Source organism: Lampetra planeri, chromosome 24 (genome assembly GCF_965212315.1).
Source record: "Lampetra planeri chromosome 24, kcLamPlan1.2.h2, whole genome shotgun sequence".
Taxonomy (NCBI): domain Eukaryota; kingdom Metazoa; phylum Chordata; class Hyperoartia; order Petromyzontiformes; family Petromyzontidae; genus Lampetra; species Lampetra planeri.
The window spans coordinates 1,132,642-1,158,704 of NC_136130.1; the positions used below are offsets into that span (position 1 = coordinate 1,132,642).

Genomic DNA, 26,063 nt, shown 5'->3' on the forward strand with positions numbered 1-26,063 from the left:
CATAAGCTTGGTTTGGGGATTTCACTATGGTTATTGGTGTGGTAATTTTCGCAGAGAGGTTACCAGCCCCTCGCACGCAATTGCACTCACTCACTCACCCACACATGCACGCATACATACATATACACTAATTCACCCACACATATAAAAAATAAAGATCCTCGTATAACCTTAGCAGACTGTTGGGACAGTGCTGTTAGCGGGCACCTATGAAGGCCGGAACGGCACATGAGGGGGTGGGTGGCTTAACACCACGTGCCCGAGCGTCAAGGCGCTTTTGTCTCCCCAGTGGTGATGTTTTACACACCAGGCCAGGTACTCATTTGAGGCTAAATCGACCTAAGGGAGGCCCAGGACCGATTCAGATAATCGTCACTGGTGTTGGCCGTGAGCGGGAATCGAACTCGGGTAGCTGGGTTCGTAGTGCAGCCCACTAACCGCGACACTACCGCTCCCCACGCACGTACACATACACACACACACGCGTAGCAAAACATGCAATGACACGTGTACACACATTTTTAATCTACAACTTATACAATGTGCATTGATACGGCGAATATGACACGCAGTCACCACACACACCGATGCATACAGCCAATGGTGAGATGGTGCACACCGCGTTCCATGTAGAATCCACACTCGTTGCCTCTCTCTCTCCGTGTGCCGCATCCTTTCTCAAACGACGTCGGCGATCGTGGCCGTCTTCCATTTATCTCCGTCTGTTATCCTACTTGAGAAATTAGCATCGGATACTCCCAGTTCGTTGCATTCAATTGTCCAAATTGCTTACGGAACGTGATTCGCTGTCTTCCCCCAGCATATTGTTGTGCCTATAATTTTCCCAGTCAAAACACATTTATATTCCGTCTAGTTTTTACATGACACGTCCAAGAAATCTATAACTCTGCCTTTCTCGAGTTATCGTATTAATTTTCTGTTTTGTACTTGGGCTGTAACAATTGCAAACATTGTGCCGAGAGTGTTTTGAATAATTTGAGACTGGCGGTTGTGGTCCCAAGCCGTGACAATTCCTGACAATTCATTAAGATATTCACTTGTAAGTGGGATGACAACACAGGCACATTCTAAATTAATAAATCACATTATTTCGATTTGTGATGCGCAGTACGGTATTCAATCACCCTCGTAGATGGAGAACAGCTCGTGGGGGGCATGAGGAGGAACCGCAGACTAGTGGGGAGGGAACCACGCGCTGAGCTGGTGTGCCAACTATTGCCAAAGCTCTACGGTCTTCTACATGTTAAGATGTTTTCAGCCAATTAATGAGTGCTCACCTGTGCGAGTAAAACGAATCGCCCGGCGAAAACCGACGCGCGCTCGAGGGAGTAACACGCTATCCCGCACGGACAGAACAGGCGGAGCCCACGTCTTGCTGGACCGCCTTCTCCTGGCGAGCCGTGAAGGGGAGTTTAGCAACATTTGTGTGTGAACCACCAGGCCCTCGCTGCCTCCACAGTGCTCGGACTGCAGGCTACGTGCAGCGTAGCTGCCACCGGCCCAGTCCCCAAATCGCGCAGCGATGCGCGCAGCTCGGGTCCGTGAAAATAAAGAAAGATAGAAGCCCCAAGAGTTCTCTAAAGTGTTTCACGGCGCGATGGCATTCAGGTTGTTGGGTCCCGGAAGTTCACGGGCAGTGAGCGGCGTTAGGGTTGGCCGCCCGTCTGGGTTTCACCTGGTACGATCCGGGAATTGGCCACCCGTGTGTTAGGGGGCAGGAATTGATTTGTAACCGAGGTCTGGTCGCGGCACTGTCGTTATCAACTTTATTTGTGGTTTACTGCGGCACCGTGTGGACAGTAGACCGAGCGTTGAGGGAAGGCGGTCCTGATTTGGTCTACGGCGGAACAAAGAGAACACGTGGCCACCAGTCGCAGGGCCTCCAACTGTTGCCAAATACCGATGCTTGTGTCGAGTGTGGGCAGTGCAGGCATTCAAGGTGACGGGAGTGTGTTGTGCAGCTCGGACTGCATGACAGCAAGTCTACGATTATGCATGTTGAATTTATCTTATTTATTCAAATATTTCACATGGCTAAACCCTTGGAGCAGTTGTTGTTTTTCAAGGGTGACCAGGGTGTCGATTGACGCAGGTGCATAGAAAACACGTGGTGACCTACTGTAAAAATACCCACACATCATGCGTAAACTCACACATTCACACCGCATACTAAAAACAAAGAACCCCCATGTAGCATTCATTGACTGTTGCAGCAAGTGCTGTTAGCGAGTAGCACCTATGAAGGCCGGCACTGTGGCACACAAAGGGCTGGGTCGCTGGTACCACACCCGGCCACTTTTGTCTCCCTAATGCCGAGGTTTATACGCCGCACAAGGTAATCATTTGATGCTGAGTCGACCTAGGGGAGGCGCAGGACCGGCTCATAATCGTTACTCTTGTAGGCCGTGAGCAGGAATCGAACTCGGGTCACCGGGTTCGTAGCGCAGCGCGCTAATCACTACGCTACCACTTCACACAAACAACAACGACGGCTATTTGCCACGGTGACGATGACGCCACCACGACACTTGTGCCAGGCTATGTGCACTTTAAGGCCACGTGAAGTGTCGAAGGCTCGCTGGCATGTCACGGGACAGACCAAGGTGCTATGGGTTAATTTACTGAGGTGACTGACAGATGCACCACCTGTGCCCCCTACTGTGCCAACTTACTGCGTTTTAGCTATCCGGCGCCCTCCGTTGTTGTTGTTGGAGGGTGACTTCCTCCAAATACCCAGTAGCAGCGACCTTCACGAGCCTCCTCCACAGGGGCCGATCTTGACACCGCTGTTACCAGTCATCGGCAACAGCCTTCTCTACCACAGCAGTTAATCTCTTTTCTAGCCCATGCCGCGCCCGTTTAAACCCCTCTATCTGGCCAAACTGAAGCTGCTTGGACATGCCGTGCCTGGGCATGCGGGCTACATGACCCAGCCAACGCAGCCTCGCCTGTCACAGGACCTCACTGCTGGGACTGTGTCGAGATCTTTAAAGGATCTCTGAGATCCTCACACTGTGATCCAGTCTGGTTAAATCCAGGATGGATCGTAGGCAGGCCAGCCTGAATGTTTCAAACCGGTGCAGATGTTCCCCCAGAGAGGCCCAGGCTTCACATCCCTACAAAAGGGAGGGCATAACTGTGGCCGAGAAGTCCCAGAGCCTCGCATGGAGTGATGTCTTCCACACAGCGCTAGGTAAACCGGAGCGAGTCATAACCATAACAACGATTGCCTTTTGCCACGAAGTGGCGGTGACGTCACCACGGCGCTTGTGCCATGCAAGTTGCACTTTGAGGCCACGCGAAGTCTCGAAGGCCTGCTGGCAGGAGAGCATGGAACAGAACCAGGTGCCATGGGTTACATGACTGAGATGACACACATTGTATGTATATTGAACTTCTTTCGCACCGTACGTAGCCAACCGTGCTAATATTAGCATGTACATACACACCCACCCACACATAGCAAACACGCAATCAAGATTTGACATGTATAACCTATACAGTGTGCGTTTATAAAATGGGACATTGGCAGCCGAAGATAATTGCACGGAATGCGGGTGACAAGTGACTGTGCAGCTGGGCCTGCTGCTCGCGGCTATCTTTGTGCAGCAGTTGTGCAGCAGCATGCAGCAGTGGTGCAGTTGGGTGCAGTAGTTGTGCAGCAGCATGCAGCAGAGTGCAGCAGTCGTGCAGCAGTTGTGCATCAGGCTGTCTCATCATCGGGGTACTGCTGCGATCGGCACGGCGGCACAGCAAGGCGTGTTCACGGCGTCGTCGTGACACGGTGGATTCGTACGGTGAGCACGGTGTCTGTGAGCACCGCGGGTCCAAAGTCTCAAGCGCCCAGCAACTAACGGCAGCGTCGAATTTGCAACAGATTGGAGTGTGACGCGTTCCTGGAATTGAGCGACGATGCGGTGTTTGTCACCCGCGGTGTGGTGAGCGATTGGGTGAACGAGTGAGCTCGGCGAGTTGATGAGTAGTCGAGCGAGTTGATTGGTGAGCGGGTAAAGGGAGCGATTGGCGGATTGAGTGGCTGAGTGTGGTTTTGTTGTTGCGGGTGCGAACTGGGAGTTGAACGCGACGTGGATGGCATGAAACAGCCGTTCCATTCCTCGGCTGCCGCTCCGTTACGACTCCTGACCGGCGTGCACGCAAGCAGCGGATGGAGCACAGCCGCTCGCTCACCCCAGCGACTCTGTCTCCTCGTGATCCTCGAACTTCGCTCCTTTCATGACTCCACCCACGCCGAGGAGTCGCTCGAGCAGAGAACCCCCGCCTCGACCACCACAGGTCACAACAACGCACTCACCAACCCACTAACTCACCCCCCCCCCGCTCACTCACCAACCCACTAACTCACCCCCTACCCCCCGCTTACTCACCAACCCACTAACTCACCCTCCTCCCCCCCCACTCACTCACCAACCCACTAACTCACCCCCCCGCTCACTCGCCAACCCACAAACTCCCCCCCCCCCCCGCTCACTCACCAACCCACTAACTCACACCCCCCCGCCCCCCGCTCACTCACCAACCCACTAACTCACCCCCCCCCACTCACTCACCAACCCATTAACTCACCCCCCCACTCACTCACCAACCCACTAACTCACCCGCTCACTCACCAACCCACTAACTCACCCCCCCCCCCCCGCTCACTCACCAACCCACTAACTCACCCCACCCCCGCTCACTCACCAACCAACTAACTCACCCCCCCCCCACTCACTCACCAACCCGCTAACTCACCCCCCCCCCCACACTCCGCTCACTCACCAACCCACTAACTCACCCCCCTGCTCACTCACCAACCCACTAACTCACCCACCCCCCCCCCCGCTCACTCACCAACCAACTAACTCACCCCCCCCCCCCGCTCACTCACCAACCCACTAACTCACCCCTCCCCTGCTCACTCACCAACCAACTAACTCACCCCCCCCCACTCACTCACCAACCCACTAACTCACCCCCCCCCCCACTCACTCACCAACCCACTAACTCACCCCCCCCCCCCCCACTCACTCACCAACCCGCTAACTCACCTCCCCCACTCACTCACCAACCCACTACCTCACCCCCTCGCTCACTCACCAACCAACTAACTCACCCCCCCCCCCACTCACTCACCAACCCGCTAACTCACCCCCCCCACACTCCGCTCACTCACCAACCCACTAACTCACCCCCCCCACTCACTCACCAACCCACTAACTCACCCCCCCCCACACTCCGCTCACTCACCAACTCACTAACTCACCCCCCCACTCACTGACCAACCCACTAACTCACCCCCCCGTTTACTCACCAACCCACTAACTCACCCCCCCTGCCCCCCACTCACTCACCAACCCACTAACTCACCCCCCCCCCCTCACTCACCAACCCACTAACTCACCCCCCCTGCTCACTCACCAACCCACTAACTCACCCCCCCCACTCACTCACCAACCCACTAACTCACCCCCCCACTCACTCACCAACCCACTAACTCACACCCCCCCACTAACTCACCCCCCCCCCCCGCTCACTCACCAACCCACTAACTCACCCCCACCCCCCACACTCCGCTCACTCACCAACCCACTAACTCACCCCCCCACTCACTCACCAACCCACTAACTCACCCCCCCGCTCACTCACCAACCCACTAACTCACCCCCCTGCCCACTCACCAACCCACTAACTCACCCCCCCCCCCGCTCACTCACCAACCCACTAACTCACCCCCCCCGCCCCCCGCTCACTCACCAACCCACTAACTCACCCCCCCCCACTCACTCACCAACCCATTAACTCACCCCCCCACTCACTCACCAACCCACTAACTCACCCGCTCACTCACCAACCCACTAACTCACCCCCCCCCCCCGCTCACTCACCAACCCACTAACTCACCCCACCCCCGCTCACTCACCAACCAACTAACTCACCCCCCCCCCACTCACTCACCAACCCGCTAACTCACCCCCCCCCACACTCCGCTCACTCACCAACCCACTAACTCACCCCCCCCACTCACTCACCAACCCACTAACTCACCCCCCCCCACTCACTCACCAACCCACTAACTCACCCCCCCCACTCACTCACCAACCCACTAACTCACCCCCCCCCCCGCTCACTCACCAACCCACTAACTCACCCCCCCTGCCCCCCGCTCACTCACCAACCCACTAACTCACCCCACCCCCGCTCACTCACCAACCAACTAACTCACCCCCCCCCCACTCACTCACCAACCCGCTAACTCACCCCCCCCCCCCGCTCACTCACCAACCCACTAACTCACCCCTCCCCTGCTCACTCACCAACCAACTAACTCACCCCCCCCCCCACTCACTCACCAACCCACTAACTCACCCCCCCCCCACTCACTCACAAACCCACTAACTCACCCCCCCCCCCACTCACTCACCAACCCGCTAACTCACCTCCCCCACTCACTCACCAACCCACTACCTCACCCCCTCGCTCACTCACCAACCAACTAACTCACCCCCCCCCCACTCACTCACCAACCCGCTAACTCACCCCCCCCCACACTCCGCTCACTCACCAACCCACTAACTCACCCCCCCCACTCACTCACCAACCCGCTAACTCACCCCCCCCCACACTCCGCTCACTCACCAACTCACTAACTCACCCCCCCACTCACTCACCAACCCACTAACTCACCCCCCCGTTTACTCACCAACCCACTAACTCACCCCCCCTGCCCCCCATTCACTCACCAACCCACTAACTCACCCCCCCCCCTCACTCACCAACCCACTAACTCACCCCCCCCTGCTCACTCACCAACCCACTAACTCACCCCCCCCACTCACTCACCAACCCACTAACTCACCCCCCCACTCACTCACCAACCCACTAACTCACACCCCCCCACTAACTCACCCCCCCCCCCCGCTCACTCACCAACCCACTAACTCACCCCCACCCCCCACACTCCGCTCACTCACCAACCCACTAACTCACCCCCCCACTCACTCACCAACCCACTAACTCACCCCCCCGCTCACTCACCAACCCACTAACTCACCCCCCTGCCCACTCACCAACCCACTAACTCACCCCCCCCCCCCGCTCACTCACCAACCCACTAACTCACCCCCCCCGCCCCCCGCTCACTCACCAACCCACTAACTCTCCCCCCTGCTCACTCACCAACCCACTAACTCACCCCCCTGCCCACTCACCAACCCACTAACTCACCCCCCCCCGCTCACTCACCAACCCACTAACTCACCCCCCCGCCCCCCGCTCACTCACCAACCCACTAACTCACCCCCCTGCTCACTCACCAACCCACTAACTCACCCCTCTGCCCACTCACCAACCCACTAACTCACCCCCCCCCGCTCACTCGCCACACTGCAGGTCACGATCACTCCTCTTTGTGCTTCTTCCCCCGCACTGCTCCCACTTTATAAGTCCCTCCCATCATCGTCGTCTCCTCCCGAAGCTCTTACAACAACAACAACGACGACAACAACAATAACAACAACAATAATGACAACGACCTTGCTCAATTGCAAGCACCGCGTCGATTCGCACCCAATGCAACCTCAATGCGCGCGCCGTTTGTTGCCGCTCGTTTGACGTTTGTCGTGTGCCCTCTGTTCGCCCTGCCGCTCGGGGCACGTTCTCTTCGTTCGCGCCCCTCATCCACGTGTGTCTTGTCGCCCGCTGGTGGACGCTGGACGAGCGACGTGCGGGTGACTCGACCTCGGCACGATAAACGCCCGGCCAGGTACAGTGCGCATCGGCGTCGTCTTAACGCGAGCCATGCGTGCAAGCCGGCAGGAATGCGACGATTCGCTCGCTCGCACCCTCCCTCTCCCTCCTCGTCTCCCTCCTCCTCCTCCCCCCAGATCCCCCTGCTGCTGCTGCTGCATCTCCTGCCTCGCACCTGTGCGCCGGCACAGGTGCGAGGCAGGTGCAGGCGGCGCCGAGCCAGGGCGCGTGTGGGGAGCGCTTAGCACCGCCGCTCAAGGGAGCCCGGCTAACCCGAGTTCGATTCCCGTTGGCGATCAACAACGGTGGCGAACATTTTAACCGGTCCTGGGGGCCTCCTGTATCGGTCGCAGGTGCTACTCGCTCACGGCGCTTGCCTACCACCGGTCTGCCGAGGCGAGAGTCTTCGTATTCGTGGCGAGCAGTGGACGCGTCGCGATACGAACCCGGCTCGTGGTGCTGCATGGGTCCTCCCCTAACCCAGGTCGACTCGGCCCTTAAGTGATGAACGTCATCGCTGGGGAGACAAAGGCGGTCGGGCGTGGTGCTGAGGGCCGCACCGCCGCGCTCCATGGTGGCTGCCTGCCCCCAACAGCCGCGCTGCGTTCCCCTCCACGCGGAGTGTTTGTGTTTGGACCGCAGGGCTCCTGGGAGCTACGGGTCCGCCCGTGGCTGGCTGTTGATATTTGAATCCAGTCGGGAATTGTGTTCGGGAGCGCTGTAGCTGGTGGCCATTTCATCGTCGCAAGTGGGGGGTGCTGGGGGGGGGGTTGGGGCGCTGTTTGTCCGCTCATGGAAAGCGCTGCTTTTGAATGTCGTGGCAGCCTGGGCCGATGATGACTGTGCAATGAAGTGTGGCGGGTCACGTTTCAGGTTGATTTTGTTTAAAGCAGCTTAGAGCGCAAGTGACGAGGATGACTTTCATCTTTACACAACGGTGACTTTGACCCGAGGGGGGGGGGTGGTGGGGTCACCGAAATGGCATTGTAGGCAATGGCGAAGAATATTGTCACAGCAGTGACGAAAATAGAAAATGTGAGAACACAAAAAAAAACAAATAGGAAATCTGTGGAAAAAACAATTGCGTTGGAGAATAAATTGAAAACTGTGCACGAGCATAAATTAATACGAAATCAAATTCATTTCCTGTAACTTTGATGCGATTAGTTACAGCTCGGTCCGCAGCGGCGGCTCCCACAGTGGTGTAATGGTCACCGCGGCGCGCTGGACTCGCAAGCCGGGGCCTGGCGGTTCGATTCCATCTCCCGGCGCGGCAGTTGACACGACGGTGGAAAGATTCTCAAATTCCCACGGCCTCTGTCCATCCGGCAGTGTGAATGGGTACAGCCACAGCTAAGTCGATCGGCAGGTCGAGTGTGGTGGGGTAAGGTGTGGGTCTACTCCCACCTCTTCCGAGACGTCTGACCCGTGTGGCAGAGTAGGCCAAACACCACTCTAAAGCTCCCTCCAGTGGAGGCCCCTTTCGCGAGCCGTGGCGTGAGTGTGCAATTGCAGGGCTGCGCCTTTACCTTTGTTTTTTTGTCTCGGCTGCTCCTGCAAGGTTGCATGATGAAGCGTTCCTCCAGTGCACCGCGCGCGGCAAGCTACGGGCGGGCCGTGGTCGGAGCATAGCGTGGCCTGGCATGGCCTGTGGCAGGGCAAGATAAAAAGGGCACAGGGCCAGATTTGGGAAATGTAAAACATTGGCTTTTCCACATTTGCTGTGGTACTCATCATAATTGAATTACTCCCATGACCTTGCTGTTAAGAGTTCAGTGGGTGTTGTCATGCGCACGCTGGTGCCGGGGACATCTGGCGCTAGAGAAATCCTGTGATGTTCGCTCGTCACGACGTGTTCGGCTTTGAGTCAGTAATGCTGTTTCCCCACGTTGAGATTCAATCTGAATTAAGCACCTTAGATTCTCCGGCCCGGGTATGGCTCTGAAACGCAGGCGACGATGGGTTGTTTGGTTTGTCGGTCTCACAGGATAAACAGTGCACATCGATTTAAGGAAAACGTTGACAAGGAATGTTTCTGTTCAGTGCTTTGCCTAGCGTGTGTAGAATGTAAATGGAGTTGATGGCCTGTGTCTCATGCAGAGTATTTGTATATACTTAAAAAGCAGTTGCTGAGCACAGTTCCAAAGGCCCAAAATATCAAGCGGTCAGCAACAAACAGCACGGTTAAAGTTGTAACAGATAAGAATGTAACACGTGTCTTCAATGGAGTAGTCAAGGTTATTATGATTCTAAGAGCTTGGGGGACCAGAGACGATGACGGTGGGAGGGAATTCCAAAGTGGAGCGCTGCCAGGGGAAGAAGAAGAAACAGAAGTGTCGTGACGCGTGCAGTGATGACGTGTGTTGTGATGAGTGAGTGAGTTGGTGCGTGGGTGTGTTGTTGTGACTTGCTGTGTTGAGTGAGTGAGTTGGTGTGTGGGTGTGTTGTTGTGACGTGCAGTGGTGAGTGAGTTAATTGGTGCGTGGGTGTGTTGTTGTGAGGGGCTGTGATGAGTGAGTGAGTTGGTGCGTGGATGTGTTGTTGTGACTTGCTATGATGAGTGAGTGAGTTGGTGCGTGCGTGGGTGTGTTGTTGTGACGTGCTGTGATGAGTGAGTGAGTTGGTGCGTGGGTGTGTTGTTGTGACTTGCAGTGATGAGTGAGTGAGTTGGTGCGTGGGTGTGTTGTTGTGACTTGCAGTGATGAGTGAGTGATTTGGTGCGTGGGTGTGTTGTTGTGACCTGCAGTGATGAGTGAGTGAGTTGGTGCGTGGGTGTGTTGTTGTGACGTGCTGTGATGAGTGAGTGAGTTGGTGCGTGGGTGTGTTGTTGTGACTTGCAGTGATGAGTGAGTGAGTTGGTGCGTAGGTGTGTTGTTGTGACTTGCAGTGATGAGTGAGTGAGTTGGTGCGTGGGTGTGTTGTTGTGACTTGCAGTGATGAGTGAGTGAGTTGGTGCGTGGGTGTGTTGTTGTGAGGGGCTGTGATGAGTGAGTGAGTTGGTGCGTGGGTGTGTTGTTGTGACCTGCTGTGATTAGTGAGTGAGTTGGTGCGTGGGTGTGTTGTTGTGACTTGCTATGATGAGTGAGTGAGTTGGTGCGTGGGTGTGTTGTTGTGACTTGCTATGATGAGTGAGTGAGTTGGGGCGTGGGTGTGTTGTGGTGACTTGCAGTGATGAGTGAGTGAGTTGGTGCGTGGGTGTGTTGTTGTGACTTGCAGTGATGAGTGAGTTGGTGCGTGGGGGTGTTGTTGTGACCTGCAGTGATGAGTGAGTTGGGGCTTGGATGTGTTGTTGTGACTTGCAGTGATGAGTGAGTGAGTTGGTGCGTGGGTGTATTGTTGTGACGTGCTGTGATGAGTGAGTGAGTTGGTACGTGGGTGTGTTGTTGTGACTTGCTGTGATGAGTGAGTGAGTTGGTGTGTGGGTGTGTTGTTGTGACCTGCAGTGATGAGTGAGTGAGTGAGTTGGTGCGTGGGTGTGTTGTTGTGACCTGCTGTGATGAGTGAGTGAGTTGGTGCATGGGTGTACTGTTGTGACGTGCAGTGATGAGTGAGTGAGTTGGGGCATGGGTGTGTTGTTGTGACTTGCTGTGATGAGTGAGTGAGTTGGGGCATGGGTGTGTTGTTGTGACGTGCAGTGATGAGTGAGTGAGTTGGTGCGTGGGTGTGTTGTTGTGACTTGCTGTGATGAGTGAGTGAGTTGGGGCATGGGTGTGTTGTTGTGACTTGCTGTGATGAGTGAGTGAGTTGGTGCGTAGGTGTGTTGTTGTGACTTTATGTGATGAGTGAGTGAGTTGGGGCATGGGTGTGTTGTTGTGACTTGCTGTGATGAGTGAGTGAGTTGGTGTGTGGGTGTATTGTTGTGACTTGCTATGATGAGTGAGTGAGTTGGTGCGTGGGTGTGTTGTTGTGACTTGCAGTGATGAGTGAGTGAGTTGTTGTGTGGGTGTGTTGTTGTGACGTGGTAGTGATGAGTGAGTGAGTTGGTGCGTGGGTGTGTTGTTGTGACTTGCAGTGATGAGTGAGTGATTTGGTGCTTGGGTGTGTTGTTGTTACCTGCAGTGATGAGTGAGTGAGTTGGGGCGTGGGTGTGTTGTTGTGACCTGCAGTGATGAGTGAGTGAGTTGGTGCGTGGGTGTGTTGTTGTGACCTGCTGTGATGAGTGAGTGAGTTGGTGCGTCGGTGTGTTGTTGTGACTTGCCATGATGAGTGAGTGAGTTGGGGCGTGGGTGTGTTGTTGTGACTTGCAGTGATGAGTGAGTGAGTTGGTGCGTGGGTGTGTTGTTGTGACTTGCTGTGATGAGTGAGTGAGTTGGTGCGTTGGTGTGTTGTTGTGACTTGCTGTGATGAGTGAGTGAGTTGGTGCGTGGGTGTATTGTTGTGACGTGCTGTGATGAGTGAGTGAGTTGGTGCGTGGGTGTGTTGTTGTGACTTTCTGTGATGAGTGAGTGAGTTGGTGTGTGGGTGTATTGTTGTGACCTGCAGTGATGAGTGAGTGAGTTGGTGCGTGGGTGTATTGTTGTGACGTGCTGTGATGAGTGAGTGAGGTGGTGCGTGGGTGTGTTGTTGTGACCTGCTGTGATGAGTGAGTGAGTTGGTGCGTGGGTGTGTTTATGTGACCTGCAGTGATGAGTGAGTGAGTTGGGGCGTGGGTGTGTTGTTGTGACCTGCAGTGATGAGTGAGTGAGTTGGTGCGTGGGTGTGTTGTTGTGACTTGCTATGATGAGTGAGTGAGTTTGGGCGTGGGTGTGTTGTTGTGACTTGCAGTGATGAGTGAGTGAGTTGGTGCGTGGGTGTGTTGTTGTGAGGGGCTGTGATGAGTGAGTGAGTTTGTGCATGGGTGTGTTGTTGTGACCTGCTGTGATGAGTGAGTGAGTTGGTGCGTGGGTGTGTTGTTGTGACTTGCTATGATGAGTGAGTGAGTTGGGGCGTGGGTGTGTTGTTGTGACCTGCTGTGATGAGTGAGTGAGTTGGTGCCTGGGTGTGTTGTTGTGACTTGCTATGATGAGTGAGTGAGTTGGGGCGTGGGTGTGTTGTTGTGAGGGGCTGTGATGAGTGAGTGAGTTTGTGCATGGGTGTGTTGTTGTGACCTGCTGTGATGAGTGAGTGAGTTGGTGCGTGGGTGTGTTGTTGTGACTTGCTATGATGAGTGAGTGAGTTGGGGCGTGGGTGTGTTGTTGTGACTTGCAGTGATGAGTGAGTGAGTTGGTGTGTGGGTGTGTTGTTGTGACCTGCAGTAATGAGTAAGTGAGTTGGTGCGTGGGTGTGCTGTTGTGACCTGCTGTGATGAGTGAGTGAGTTGGTGCGTGGGTGTGTTGTTGTGACCTGCTGTGATGAGTGAGTGAGTTGGTGCGTGGGTGTACTGTTGTGACGTGCAGTGATGAGTGAGTGAGTTGGTGCGTGGGTGTGTTGTTGTGACTTGCTGTGATGAGTGAGTTGGTGTGTGGGTGTGTTGTTGTGACCTGCAGTGATGAGTGAGTGAGTTGGTGCGTGGGTGTGTTGTTGTGACTTGATGTGATGAGTGAGTGAGTTGGGGCATGGGTGTGTTGTTGTGACTTGTTGTGATGAGTGAGTGAGTTGGTGTGTAGGTGTATTGTTGTGACTTGCTATGATGAGTGAGTGAGTTGGTGCGTGGGTGTGTTGTTGTGACTTGCAGTGATGAGTGAGTGAGTTGGTGCGTGGGTGTGTTGTTGTGACCTGGTAGTGATGAGTGAGTGATTTGGTGCTTGGTTGTGTTGTTGTGACCTGCAGTGATGAGTGAGTGAGTTGGAGCGTGGGTGTGTTGTTGTGACCTGCAGTGATGAGTGAGTGAGTTGGTGCGTGGGTGTGTTGTTGTGAGGGGCTGTGATGAGTGAGTGAGTTGGTGCGTGGGTGTGTTGTTGTGAGGGGCTGTGATGAGTGAGTGAGTTGGTGCGTGGGTGTGTTGTTGTGACCTGCTGTGATGAGTGAGTGAGTTGGTGCGTGGGTGTGTTGTTGTGAGGGGCTGTGATGAGTGAGTGAGTTTGTGCATGGGTGTGTTGTTGTGACCTGTTGTGATGAGTGAGTGAGTTGGTGCGTGGGTGTGTTGTTGTGACTTGCTATGATGAGTGAGTGAGTTGGGGCATGGGTGTGTTGTTGTGACTTGCAGTGATGAGTGAGTGAGTTGGTGCGTGGGTGTGTTGTTGTGACTTGCTATGATGAGTGAGTGAGTTGGGGCATGGGTGTGTTGTTGTGACTTGCAGTGATGAGTGAGTGAGTTGGTGCGTGGGTGTATTGTTGTGACTTGCTGTGATGAGTGAGTGAATTGGAGCGTGGGTGTGTTGTTGTGACCTGCAGTGATGAGTGAGTGAGTTGGGGCTTGGATGTGTTGTTGTGACTTGCAGTGATGAGTGAGTGAGTTGGTGCGTGGGTGTGTTGTTGTGACGTGCTGTGATAAGTGAGTGAGTTGGTGCGTGGGTGTGTTGTTGTGACTTTCAGCGATGAGTGAGTGAGTTGGGGTGTGGGTGTGTTGTTGTGACTTGCTGTGATGAGTGAGTGAGTTGGTGCGTGGGTCTGTTGTTGTGACCTGCTGTGATGAGTGAGTGAGTTGGTGCGTGGGTGTGTTGTTGTGACTTGCTATGATGAGTGAGTGAGTTTGTGCGTGGGTGTGTTGTTGTGACGTGCTGTGATGAGTGAGTTGGTGCGTGGGTGTGTTGTTGTGACTTGCAGTGATGAGTGAGTGAGTTGGTGCGTGGGTGTGTTGTTGTGACCTGGTAGTGATGAGTGAGTGAGTTGGTGCGTGGGTGTGTTGTTGTGACTTGCAGTGATGAGTGAGTGATTTGGTGCTTGGGTGTGTTGTTGTGACCTGCAGTGATGAGTGAGTGAGTTGGTGCGTGGGTGTGTTATTGTGAGGGGCTGTGATGAGTGAGTGAGTTGGTGCGTGGGTGTGTTGTTGTGACCTGCTGTGATGAGTGAGTGAGTTGGTGCGTTGGTGTGTTGTTGTGACTTGCTATGATGAGTGAGTGAGTTTGGGCGTGGGTGTGTTGTTGTGACTTGCAGTGATGAGTGAGTGAGTTGGTGCGTGGGTGTGTTGTTGTGACTTGATGTGATGAGTGAGTGAGTTGGGGCCTGGGTGTGTTGTTGTGACTTGCTATGATGAGTGAGTGAGTTGGGGCGTGGGTGTGTTGTTGTGAGGGGCTGTGATGAGTGAGTGAGTTTGTGCATGGGTGTGTTGTTGTGACCTGCTGTGATGAGTGAGTGAGTTGGTGCGTGGGTGTGTTGTTGTGACTTGCTATGATGAGTGAGTGAGTTTGGGCGTGGGTGTGTTGTTGTGACTTGCAGTGATGAGTGAGTGAGTTGGTGCGTGGGTGTGTTGTTGTGACTTGATGTGATGAGTGAGTGAGTTGGGGCATGGGTGTGTTGTTGTGACTTGTTGTGATGAGTGAGTGAGTTGGTGTGTAGGTGTATTGTTGTGACTTGCTATGATGAGTGAGTGAGTTGGTGCGTGGGTGTGTTGTTGTGACTTGATGTGATGAGTGAGTGAGTTGGGGCATGGGTGTGTTGTTGTGACTTGTTGTGATGAGTGAGTGAGTTGGTGTGTAGGTGTATTGTTGTGACTTGCTATGATGAGTGAGTGAGTTGGTGCGTGGGTGTGTTGTTGTGACTTGCAGTGATGAGTGAGTGAGTTGGTGCGTGGGTGTGTTGTTGTGACCTGGTAGTGATGAGTGAGTGATTTGGTGCTTGGTTGTGTTGTTGTGACCTGCAGTGATGAGTGAGTGAGTTGGGGCGTGGGTGTGTTGTTGTGACCTGCAGTGATGAGTGAGTGAGTTGGTGCGTGGGTGTGTTGTTGTGAGGGGCTGTGATGAGTGAGTGAGTTGGTGCGTGGGTGTGTTGTTGTGAGGGGCTGTGATGAGTGAGTGAGTTGGTGCGTGGGTGTGTTGTTGTGACCTGCTGTGATGAGTGAGTGAGTTGGTGCGTGGGTGTGTTGTTGTGAGGGGCTGTGATGAGTGAGTGAGTTTGTGCATGGGTGTGTTGTTGTGACCTGCTGTGATGAGTGAGTGAGTTGGTGCGTGGGTGTGTTGTTGTGACTTGCTATGATGAGTGAGTGAGTTGGGGCATGGGTGTGTTGTTGTGACTTGCAGTGATGAGTGAGTGAGTTGGTGCGTGGGTGTGTTGTTGTGACTTGCTATGATGAGTGAGTGAGTTGGGGCATGGGTGTGTTGTTGTGACTTGCAGTGATGAGTGAGTGAGTTGGTGCGTGGGTGTATTGTTGTGACTTGCTGTGATGAGTGAGTGAATTGGAGCGTGGGTGTGTTGTTGTGACCTGCAGTGATGAGTGAGTGAGTTGGGGCTTGGATGTGTTGTTGTGACTTGCAGTGATGAGTGAGTGAGTTGGTGCGTGGGTGTGTTGTTGTGACGTGCTGTGATAAGTGAGTGAGTTGGTGCGTGGGTGTGTTGTTGTGACTTTCAGCGATGAGTGAGTGAGTTGGGGTGTGGGTGTGTTGTTGTGACTTGCTGTGATGAGTTAGTGAGTTGGTGCGTGGGTGTGTTGTTGTGACTTGCTATGATGAGTGAGTGAGTTTGTGCGTGGGTGTGTTGTTGTGACGTGCTGTGATGAGTGAGTTGGTGCGTGGGTGTGTTGTTGTGACTTGCAGTGATGAGTGAGTGAGTTGGTGCGTGGGTGTGTTGTTGTGACCTGGTAGTGATGAGTGAGTGAGTTGGTGCGTGGGTGTGTTGTTGTGACTTGCAGTGATGAGTGAGTGATTTGGTGCTTGGGTGTGTTGTTGTGACCTGCAGTGATGAGTGAGTGAGTTGGTGCGTGGGTGTGTTATTGTGAGGGGCTGTGATGAGTGAGTGAGTTGGTGCGTGGGTGTGTTGTTGTGACCTGCTGTGATGAGTGAGTGAGTTGGTGCGTTGGTGTGTTGTTGTGACTTGCTATGATGAGTGAGTGAGTTTGGGCGTGGGTGTGTTGTTGTGACTTGCAGTGATGAGTGAGTGAGTTGGTGCGTGGGTGTGTTGTTGTGAGGGGCTGTGATGAGTGAGTGAGTTTGTGCATGGGTGTGTTGTTGTGACCTGCTGTGATGAGTGAGTGAGTTGGTGCGTGGGTGTGTTGTTGTGACTTGCTATGATGAGTGAGTGAGTTGGGGCGTGGGTGTGTTGTTGTGACTTGCAGTGATGAGTGAGTGAGTTGGTGCGTGGGTGTGTTGTTGTGACTTGCTATGATGAGTGAGTGAGTTGGGGCATGGGTGTGTTGTTGTGACTTGCAGTGATGAGTGAGTGAGTTGGTGCGTGGGTGTGTTGTTGTGACTTGCTGTGATGAGTGAGTGAATTAGAGCGTGGGTGTGTTGTTGTGACCTGCAGTGATGAGTGAGTGAGTTGGGGCTTGGATGTGTTGTTGTGACTTGCAGTGATGAGTGAGTGAGTTGGTGCGTGGGTGTGTTGTTGTGACGTGCTGTGATAAGTGAGTGAGTTGGTGCGTGGGTGTGTTGTTGTGACTTTCAGCGATGAGTGAGTGAGTTGGGGTGTGGGTGTGTTGTTGTGACTTGCTGTGATGAGTGAGTGAGTTGGTGCGTGGGTCTGTTGTTGTGACCTGCTGTGATGAGAGAGTGAGTTGGTGCGTGGGTGTGTTGTTGTGACTTGCTATGATGAGTGAGTGAGTTTGTGCGTGGGTGTGTTGTTGTGACTTGCTATGATGAGTGAGTGAGTTGGGGCGTGGGTGTGTTGTTGTGACTTGCAGTGATGAGTGAGTGAGTTGGTGTGTGGGTGTGTTGTTGTGACCTGCAGTAATGAGTGAGTGAGTTGGTGCGTGGGTGTGCTGTTGTGACCTGCTGTGATGAGTGAGTGAGTTGGTGCGTGGGTGTGTTGTTGTGACCTGCTGTGATGAGTGAGTGAGTTGGTGCGTGGGTGTACTGTTGTGACGTGCAGTGATGAGTGAGTGAGTTGGTGCGTGGGTGTGTTGTTGTGACTTGCTGTGATGAGTGAGTGAGTTGGTGTGTGGGTGTGTTGTTGTGACCTGCAGTGATGAGTGAGTGAGTTGGTGCGTGGGTGTGTTGTTGTGACTTGATGTGATGAGTGAGTGAGTTGGGGCATGGGTGTGTTGTTGTGACTTGTTGTGATGAGTGAGTGAGTTGGTGTGTGGGTGTATTGTTGTGACTTGCTATGATGAGTGAGTGAGTTGGTGCGTGGTTGTGTTGTTGTGACTTGCAGTGATGAGTGAGTGAGTTGGTGCGTGGGTGTGTTGTTGTGACCTGGTAGTGATGAGTGAGTGATTTGGTGCTTGGGTGTGTTGTTGTGACCTGCAGTGATGAGTGAGTGAGTTGGGGCGTGGGTGTGTTGTTGTGACCTGCAGTGATGAGTGAGTGAGTTGGTGCGTGGGTGTGTTGTTGTGAGGGGCTGTGATGAGTGAGTGAGTTGGTGCGTGGGTGTGTTGTTGTGAGGGGCTGTGATGAGTGAGTGAGTTGGTGCGTGGGTGTGTTGTTGTGACCTGCTGTGATGAGTGAGTGAGTTGGTGCGTGGGTGTGTTGTTGTGAGGGGCTGTGATGAGTGAGTGAGTTTGTGCATGGGTGTGTTGTTGTGACCTGCTGTGATGAGTGAGTGAGTTGGTGCGTGGGTGTGTTGTTGTGATTTGCTATGATGAGTGAGTGAGTTGGGGCATGGGTGTGTTGTTGTGACTTGCAGTGATGAGTGAGTGAGTTGGTGCGTGGGTGTGTTGTTGTGACTTGCTATGATGAGTGAGTGAGTTGGGGCATGGGTGTGTTATTGTGACTTGCAGTGATGAGTGAGTGAGTTGGTGCGTGGGTGTGTTGTTGTGACTTGCTGTGATGAGTGAGTGAGTTGGTGCGTGGGTGTGTTGTTGTGACCTGCTGTGATGAGTGAGTGAGTTGGTGCGTGGGTGTGTTGTTGTGACTTGCTATGATGAGTGAGTGAGTTGGGGCATGGGTGTGTTGTTGTGACTTGCAGTGATGAGTGAGTGAGTTGGTGCGTGGGTGTGTTGTTGTGACTTGCTATGATGAGTGAGTGAGTTGGGGCATAGGTGTGTTGTTGTGACTTGCAGTGATGAGTGAGTGAGTTGGTGCGTGGGTGTGTTGTTGTGAATTGCTGTGATGAGTGAGTGAATTAGAGCGTGGGTGTGTTGTTGTGACCTGCAGTGATGAGTGAGTGAGTTGGGGCTTGGATGTGTTGTTGTGACTTGCAGTGATGAGTGAGTTGGTGCGTGGGTGTGTTGTTGTGACGTGCTGTGATAAGTGAGTGAGTTGGTGCGTGGGTGTGTTGTTGTGACTTTCAGCGATGAGTGAGTGAGTTGGGGTGTGGGTGTGTTGTTGTGACTTGCTGTGATGAGTGAGTGAGTTGGTGCGTGGGTCTGTTGTTGTGACCTGCTGTGATGAGAGAGTGAGTTGGTGCGTGGGTGTGTTGTTGTGACTTGCTATGAAGAGTGAGTGAGTTTGTGCGTGGGTGTGTTGTTGTGACTTGCAGTGATGAGTGAGTGAGTTGGTGTGTGGGTGTGTTGTTGTGACCTGCTGTGATGAGTGAGTGAGTTGGTGCGTGGGTGTGTTGTTGTGACCTGCTGTGATGAGTGAGTGAGTTGGTGCGTGGGTGTACTGTTGTGACGTGCAGTGATGAGTGAGTGAGTTGGTGCGTGGGTGTGTTGTTGTGACTTGCTGTGATGAGTGAGTGAGTTGGTGTGTGGGTGTGTTGTTGTGACCTGCAGTGATGAGTGAGTGAGTTGGTGCGTGGGTGTGCTGTTGTGACCTGCTGTGATGAGTGAGTGAGTTGGTGTGTGGGTGTGTTGTTGTGACCTGCTGTGATGAGTGAGTGAGTTGGTGCGTGGGTGTACTGTTGTGACGTGCAGTGATGAGTGAGTGAGTTGGTGCGTGGGTGTGTTGTTGTGACTTGCTGTGATGAGTGAGTGAGTTGGTGTGTGGGTGTGTTGTTGTGACCTGCAGTGATGAGTGAGTGAGTTGGTGCGTGGGTGTGTTGTTGTGACTTGCTATGATGAGTGAGTGAGTTGGTGCGTGGTTGTGTTGTTGTGAATTGCAGTGATGAGTGAGTGAGTTGGTGCGTGGGTGTGTTGTTGTGACCTGGTAGTGATGAGTGAGTGATTTGGTGCTTGGGTGTGTTGTTGTGACCTGCAGTGATGAGTGAGTGAGTTGGGGCGTGGGTGTGTTGTTGTGACCTGCAGTGATGAGTGAGTGAGTTGGTGCGTGGGTGTGTTGTTGTGAGGGGCTGTGATGAGTGAGTGAGTTGGTGCGTGGGTGTGTTGTTGTGAGGGGCTGTGATGAGTGAGTGAGTTGGTGCGTGGGTGTGTTGTTGTGACCTGCTGTGATGAGTGAGTGAGTTGGTGCGTGGGTGTGTTGTTGTGAGGGGCTGTGATGAGTGAGTGAGTTTGTGCATGGGTGTGTTGTTGTGACCTGCTGTGATGAGTGAGTGAGTTGGTGCGTGGGTGTGTTGTTGTGATTTGCTATGATGAGTGAGTGAGTTGGGGCATGGGTGTGTTGTTGTGACTTGCAGTGATGAGTGAGTGAGTTGGTGCGTGGGTGTGTTGTTGTGACTTGCAGTGATGAGTGAGTAAGTTGGTGCATGGGTGTGTTGTTGTGAGGGGCTGTGATGAGTGAGTGAGTGAGTTTGTGCGTAGGTGTGTTGTTGTGACTTGCTATGATGAGTGAGTGAGTTGGGGCGTGGGTGTGTTGTTGTGACTTGCAGTGATGAGTGAGTGAGTTGGTGCGTGGGTGTGTTGTTGTGACTTGCTATGATGAGTGAGTGAGTTGGGGCATGGGTGTGTTGTTGTGACTTGCAGTGATGAGTGAGTGAGTTGGTGCGTGGGTGTGTTGTTGTGACTTGCTGTGATGAGTGAGTGATTTGGAGCGTGGGTGTGTTGTTGTGACCTGCAGCGATGAGTGAGTGAGTTGGGGTGTGGGTGTGTTGTTGTGACTTGCTGTGATGAGTGAGTGAGTTGGTGCGTGGGTCTGTTGTTGTGACCTGCTGTGATGAGAGAGTGAGTTGGTGCGTGGGTGTGTTGTTGTGACTTGCTATGATGAGTAAGTCAGTTTGTGTGTGGGTGTGTTGTTGTGACGTGCTGTGATGAGTGAGTTGGTACGTGGGTGTGTTGTTGTGACTTGCAGTGATGAGTGAGTGAGTTGGTGCGTGGGTGTGTTGTTGTGACTTGCTGTGATGAGTGAGTGAGTTGGTGCGTTGGTGTGTTGTTGTGACTTGCTGTGATGAGTGAGTGAGTTGGTGCGTGGGTGTATTGTTGTGACGTGCTGTGATGAGTGAGTGAGTTGGTGCGTGGGTGTGTTGTTGTGACTTTCTGTGATGAGTGAGTGAGTTGGTGTGCTGGTGTGTTGTTGTGACCTGCAGTGATGAGTGAGTGAGTTGGTGCGTGGGTGTGTTGTTGTGACCTGCTGTGATGAGTGAGTGAGTTGGTGCGTCGGTGTGCTGTTGTGACGTGCAGTGATGAGTGAGTGAGTTGGTGCGTGGGTGTGTTGTTGTGACTTGCTGTGATGCGTGAGTGAGTTGGTGTGTGGGTGTGTTGTTGTGACCTGCAGTGATGAGTGAGTGAGTTGGTGCGTGGGTGTGTTGTTGTGACTTGATGTGATGAGTGAGTGAGTTGGGGCATGGGTGTGTTGTTGTGACTTGTTGTGATGAGTGAGTGAGTTGGTGTGTGGGTGTATTGTTGTGACTTGCAGTGATGAGTGAGTGAGTTGGTGCGTGGGTGTGTTGTTGTGACCTGGTAGTGATGAGTGAGTGAGTTGGTGCGTGGGTGTGTTGTTGTGACTTGCAGTGATGAGTGAGTGATTTGGTGCTTGGGTGTGTTGTTGTGAGGGGCTGTGATGAGTGAGTGAGTTGGTGCGTGGGTGTGTTGTTGTGACTTTCTGTGATGAGTGAGTGAGTTGGTGTGTGGGTGTGTTGTTGTGACCTGCAGTGATGAGTGAGTGAGTTGGTGCGTGGGTGTGTTGTTGTGACCTGCTGTGATGAGTGAGTGAGTTGGTGCGTCGGTGTACTGTTGTGACGTGCAGTGATGAGTGAGTGAGTTGGTGCGTGGGTGTGTTGTTGTGACTTGCTGTGATGAGTGAGTGAGTTGGTGTGTGGGTGTGTTGTTGTGACCTGCAGTGATGAGTGAGTGAGTTGGTGCGTGGTTGTGTTGTTGTGACTTGATGTGATGAGTGAGTGAGTTGGGGCATGGGTGTGTTGTTGTGACTTGTTGTGATGAGTGAGTGAGTTGGTGTGTGGGTGTATTGTTGTGACTTGCAGTGATGAGTGAGTGAGTTGGTGCGTCGGTGTGTTGTTGTGACCTGGTAGTGATGAGTGAGTGAGTTGGTGCGTGGGTGTGTTGTTGTGACTTGCTATGATGAGTGAGTGAGTTTGGGCGTGGGTGTGTTGTTGTGACTTGCAGTGATGAGTGAGTGAGTTGGTGCGTGGGTGTGTTGTTGTGAGGGGCTGTGATGAGTGAGTGAGTTTGTGCATGGGTGTGTTGTTGTGACTTGCAGTGATGAGTGAGTGAGTTGGTGCGTGGGTGTGTTGTTGTGACTTGCTATGATGAGTGAGTGAGTTGGGGCATGGGTGTGTTGTTGTGACTTGCAGTGATGAGTGAGTTGGTGCGTGGGTGTGTTGTTGTGACTTTCAGCGATGAGTGAGTGAGTTGGGGTGTGGGTGTGTTGTTGTGACTTGCTGTGATGAGTGAGTGAGTTGGTGCGTGGGTCTGTTGTTGTGACCTGCTGTGATGAGTGAGTGAGTTGGTGCGTGGGTGTGTTGTTGTGACTTGCTATGATGAGTGAGTGAGTTTGTGCGTGGGTGTGTTGTTGTGACGTGCTGTGATGAGTGAGTTGGTGCGTGGGTGTGTTGTTGTGACTTGCAGTGATGAGTGAGTGAGTTGGTGCGTGGGTGTGTTGTTGTGACCTGGTAGTGATGAGTGAGTGAGTTGGTGCGTGGGTGTGTTGTTGTGACTTGCAGTGATGAGTGAGTGATTTGGTGCTTGGGTGTGTTGTTGTGACCTGCAGTGATGAGTGAGTGAGTTGGTGCGTGGGTGTGTTGTTGTGAGGGGCTGTGATGAGTGAGTGAGTTGGTGCGTGGGTGTGTTGTTGTGACCTGCTGTGATGAGTGAGTGAGTTGGTGCGTCGGTGTGTTGTTGTGACTTGCTATGATGAGTGAGTGAGTTTGGGCGTGGGTGTGTTGTTGTGACTTGCAGTGATGAGTGAGTGAGTTGGTGCGTGGGTGTGTTGTTGTGAGGGGCTGTGATGAGTGAGTGAGTTTGTGCATGGGTGTGTTGTTGTGACCTGCTGTGATGAGTGAGTGAGTTGGTGCGTGGGTGTGTTGTTGTGACTTGCTATGATGAGTGAGTGAGTTGGGGCGTGGGTGTGTTGTTGTGACTTGCAGTGATGAGTGAGTGAGTTGGTGCGTGGGTGTGTTGTTGTGACTTGCTATGATGAGTGAGTGAGTTTGGGCATGGGTGTGTTGTTGTGACTTGCAGTGATGAGTGAGTGAGTTGGTGCGTGGGTGTGTTGTTGTGACTTGCTGTGATGAGTGAGTGATTTGGAGCGTGGGTGTGTTGTTGTGACCTGCAGCGATGAGTGAGTGAGTTAGGGTGTGGGTGTGTGTTTGTGACTTGCTGTGATGAGTGAGTGAGTTGGTGCGTGGGTCTGTTGTTGTGACCTGCTGTGATGAGAGAGTGAGTTGGTGCGTGGGTGTGTTGTTGTGACTTGCTATGATGAGTGAGTGAGTTTGTGCGTGGGTGTGTTGTTGTGACGTGCTGTGATGAGTGAGTTGGTACGTGGGTGTGTTGTTGTGACTTGCAGTGATGAGTGAGTGAGTTGGTGCGTGGGTGTGTTGTTGTGACTTGCTGTGATGAGTGAGTGAGTTGGTGCGTTGGTGTGTTGTTGTGACTTGCTGTGATGAGTGAGTGAGTTGGTGCGTGGGTGTATTGTTGTGACGTGCTGTGATGAGTGAGTGAGTTGGTGCGTGGGTGTGTTGTTGTAACTTTCTGTGATGAGTGAGTGAGTTGGTGTGTGGGTGTGTTGTTGTGACCTGCAGTGATGAGTGAGTGAGTTGGTGCGTGGGTGTGTTGTTGTGACCTGCTGTGATGAGTGAGTGAGTTGGTGCGTCGGTGTACTGTTGTGACGTGTAGTGATGAGTGAGTGAGTTGGTGCGTGGGTGTGTTGTTGTGACTTGCTGTGATGAGTGAGTGAGTTGGTGTGTGGGTGTGTTGTTGTGACCTGCAGTGATGAGTGAGTGAGTTGGTGCGTGGGTGTGTTGTTGTGACTTGATGTGATGAGTGAGTGAGTTGGGGCATGGGTGTGTTGTTGTGACTTGCTGTGATGAGTGAGTGAGTTGGTGTGTGGGTGTATTGTTGTGACTTGCTATGATGAGTGAGTGAGTTGGCGCGTGGGTGTGTTGTTGTGACTTGCTGTGATGAGTGAGTGAGTTGGTGCGTTGGTGTGTTGTTGTGACTTGCTGTGATGAGTGAGTGAGTTGGTGCGTGGGTGTATTGTTGTGACGTGCTGTGATGAGTGAGTGAGTTGGTGCGTGGGTGTGTTGTTGTAACTTTCTGTGATGAGTGAGTGAGTTGGTGTGTGGGTGTGTTGTTGTGACCTGCAGTGATGAGTGAGTGAGTTGGTGCGTGGGTGTGTTGTTGTGACCTGCTGTGATGAGTGAGTGAGTTGGTGCGTCGGTGTACTGTTGTGACGTGTAGTGATGAGTGAGTGAGTTGGTGCGTGGGTGTGTTGTTGTGACTTGCTGTGATGAGTGAGTGAGTTGGTGTGTGGGTGTGTTGTTGTGACCTGCAGTGATGAGTGAGTGAGTTGGTGCGTGGGTGTGTTGTTGTGACTTGATGTGATGAGTGAGTGAGTTGGGGCATGGGTGTGTTGTTGTGACTTGCTGTGATGAGTGAGTGAGTTGGTGTGTGGGTGTATTGTTGTGACTTGCTATGATGAGTGAGTGAGTTGGCGCGTGGGTGTGTTGTTGTGACTTGCAGTGATGAGTGAGTGAGTTGGTGCGTGGGTGTGTTGTTGTGACCTGGTAGTGATGAGTGAGTGAGTTGGTGCGTGGGTGTGTTGTTGTGACTTGCAGTGATGAGTGAGTGATTTGGTGCTTGGGTGTGTTGTTGTGACCTGCAGTGATGAGTGAGTGAGTTGGGGCGTGGGTGTGTTGTTGTGACCTGCAGTGATGAGTGAGTGAGTTGGTGCGTGGGTGTGTTGTTGTGAGGGGCTGTGATGAGTGAGTGAGTTGGTGCGTGGGTGTGTTGTTGTGACCTGCTGTGATGAGTGAGTGAGTTGGTGCGTGGGTGTGTTGTTGTGACTTGCTATGATGAGTGAGTGAGTTTGGGCGTGGGTGTGTTGTTGTGACTTGCAGTGATGAGTGAGTGAGTTGGTGCGTGGGTGTGTTGTTGTGAGGGGCTGTGATGAGTGAGTGAGTTTGTGCATGGGTGTGTTGTTGTGACCTGCTGTGATGAGTGACTGAGTTGGTGCGTGGGTGTGTTGTTGTGACTTGCTATGATGAGTGAGTGAGTTGGGGCGTGGGTGTGTTGTTGTGACTTGCAGTGATGAGTGAGTGAGTTGGTGCGTGGGTGTGTTGTTGTGACTTGCTATGATGAGTGAGTGAGTTGGTGTGTGGGTGTGTTGTTGTGACCTGCAGTGATGCGTGAGTGATTTGGTGCGTGGGTGTGTTGTTGTGACCTGCTGTGATGAGTGAGTGAGTTGGTGCGTGGGTGTGTTGTTGTGACCTGCTGTGATGAGTGAGTGAGTTGGTGTGTGGGTGTGTTGTTGTGACCTGCAGTGATGAGTGAGTGAGTTGGTGCGTGGGTGTGTTGTTGTGACTTGATGTGATGAGTGAGTGAGTTGGGGCATGGGTGTGTTGTTGTGACTTGCTGTGATGAGTGAGTGAGTTGGTGCGTGGGTGTGTTGTTGTGACTTGCTATGATGAGTGAGTGAGTTTGGGCGTGGGTGTGTTGTTGTGACTTGCAGTGATGAGTGAGTGAGTTGGTGCGTGGGTGTGTTGTTGTGACTTGCAGTGATGAGTGAGTGAGTTGGTGCGTGGATGTGTTGTTGTGACTTGCTATGATGAGTGAGTGAGTTGGTGTGTGGGTGTGTTGTTGTGACCTGCAGTGATGAGTGAGTGAGTTGGTGCGTGGGTGTGTTGTTGTGACCTGCTGTGATGAGTGAGTGAGTTGGTGCGTCGGTGTACTGTTGTGACGTGTAGTGATGAGTGAGTGAGTTGGTGCGTGGGTGTGTTGTTGTGACTTGCTGTGATGAGTGAGTGAGTTGGTGTGTGGGTGTGTTGTTGTGACCTGCAGTGATGAGTGAGTGAGTTGGTGCGTGGGTGTGTTGTTGTGACTTGATGTGATGAGTGAGTGA

At 53.1% G+C, this 26,063-nt stretch overlaps 1 protein-coding gene across 5 annotated transcripts in view; it reads left to right on the top strand.

The window, feature by feature from the left end:
* LOC144726635 (uncharacterized) overlaps nt 1–26,063 on the top strand; it is a 92,266-nt gene that overhangs the window by 15,139 nt on the left and 51,064 nt on the right. For 2 of the 5 annotated variants that reach the window (XM_078605372.1, XM_078605373.1), the window contains exon 1: nt 7,166–7,783. The exons of 2 other annotated variants lie outside the window; for them this stretch is intronic. In XM_078605372.1, coding sequence (XP_078461498.1) covers nt 7,602–7,783 — 182 coding nt within the window. In that variant the 5' untranslated portion in view covers nt 7,166–7,601. Of the gene's footprint in view, nt 1–3,629; nt 4,315–7,165; nt 7,784–26,063 lie in introns of those variants that run through there. One more of the 5 variants, XM_078605376.1, reaches the window with a different exon arrangement.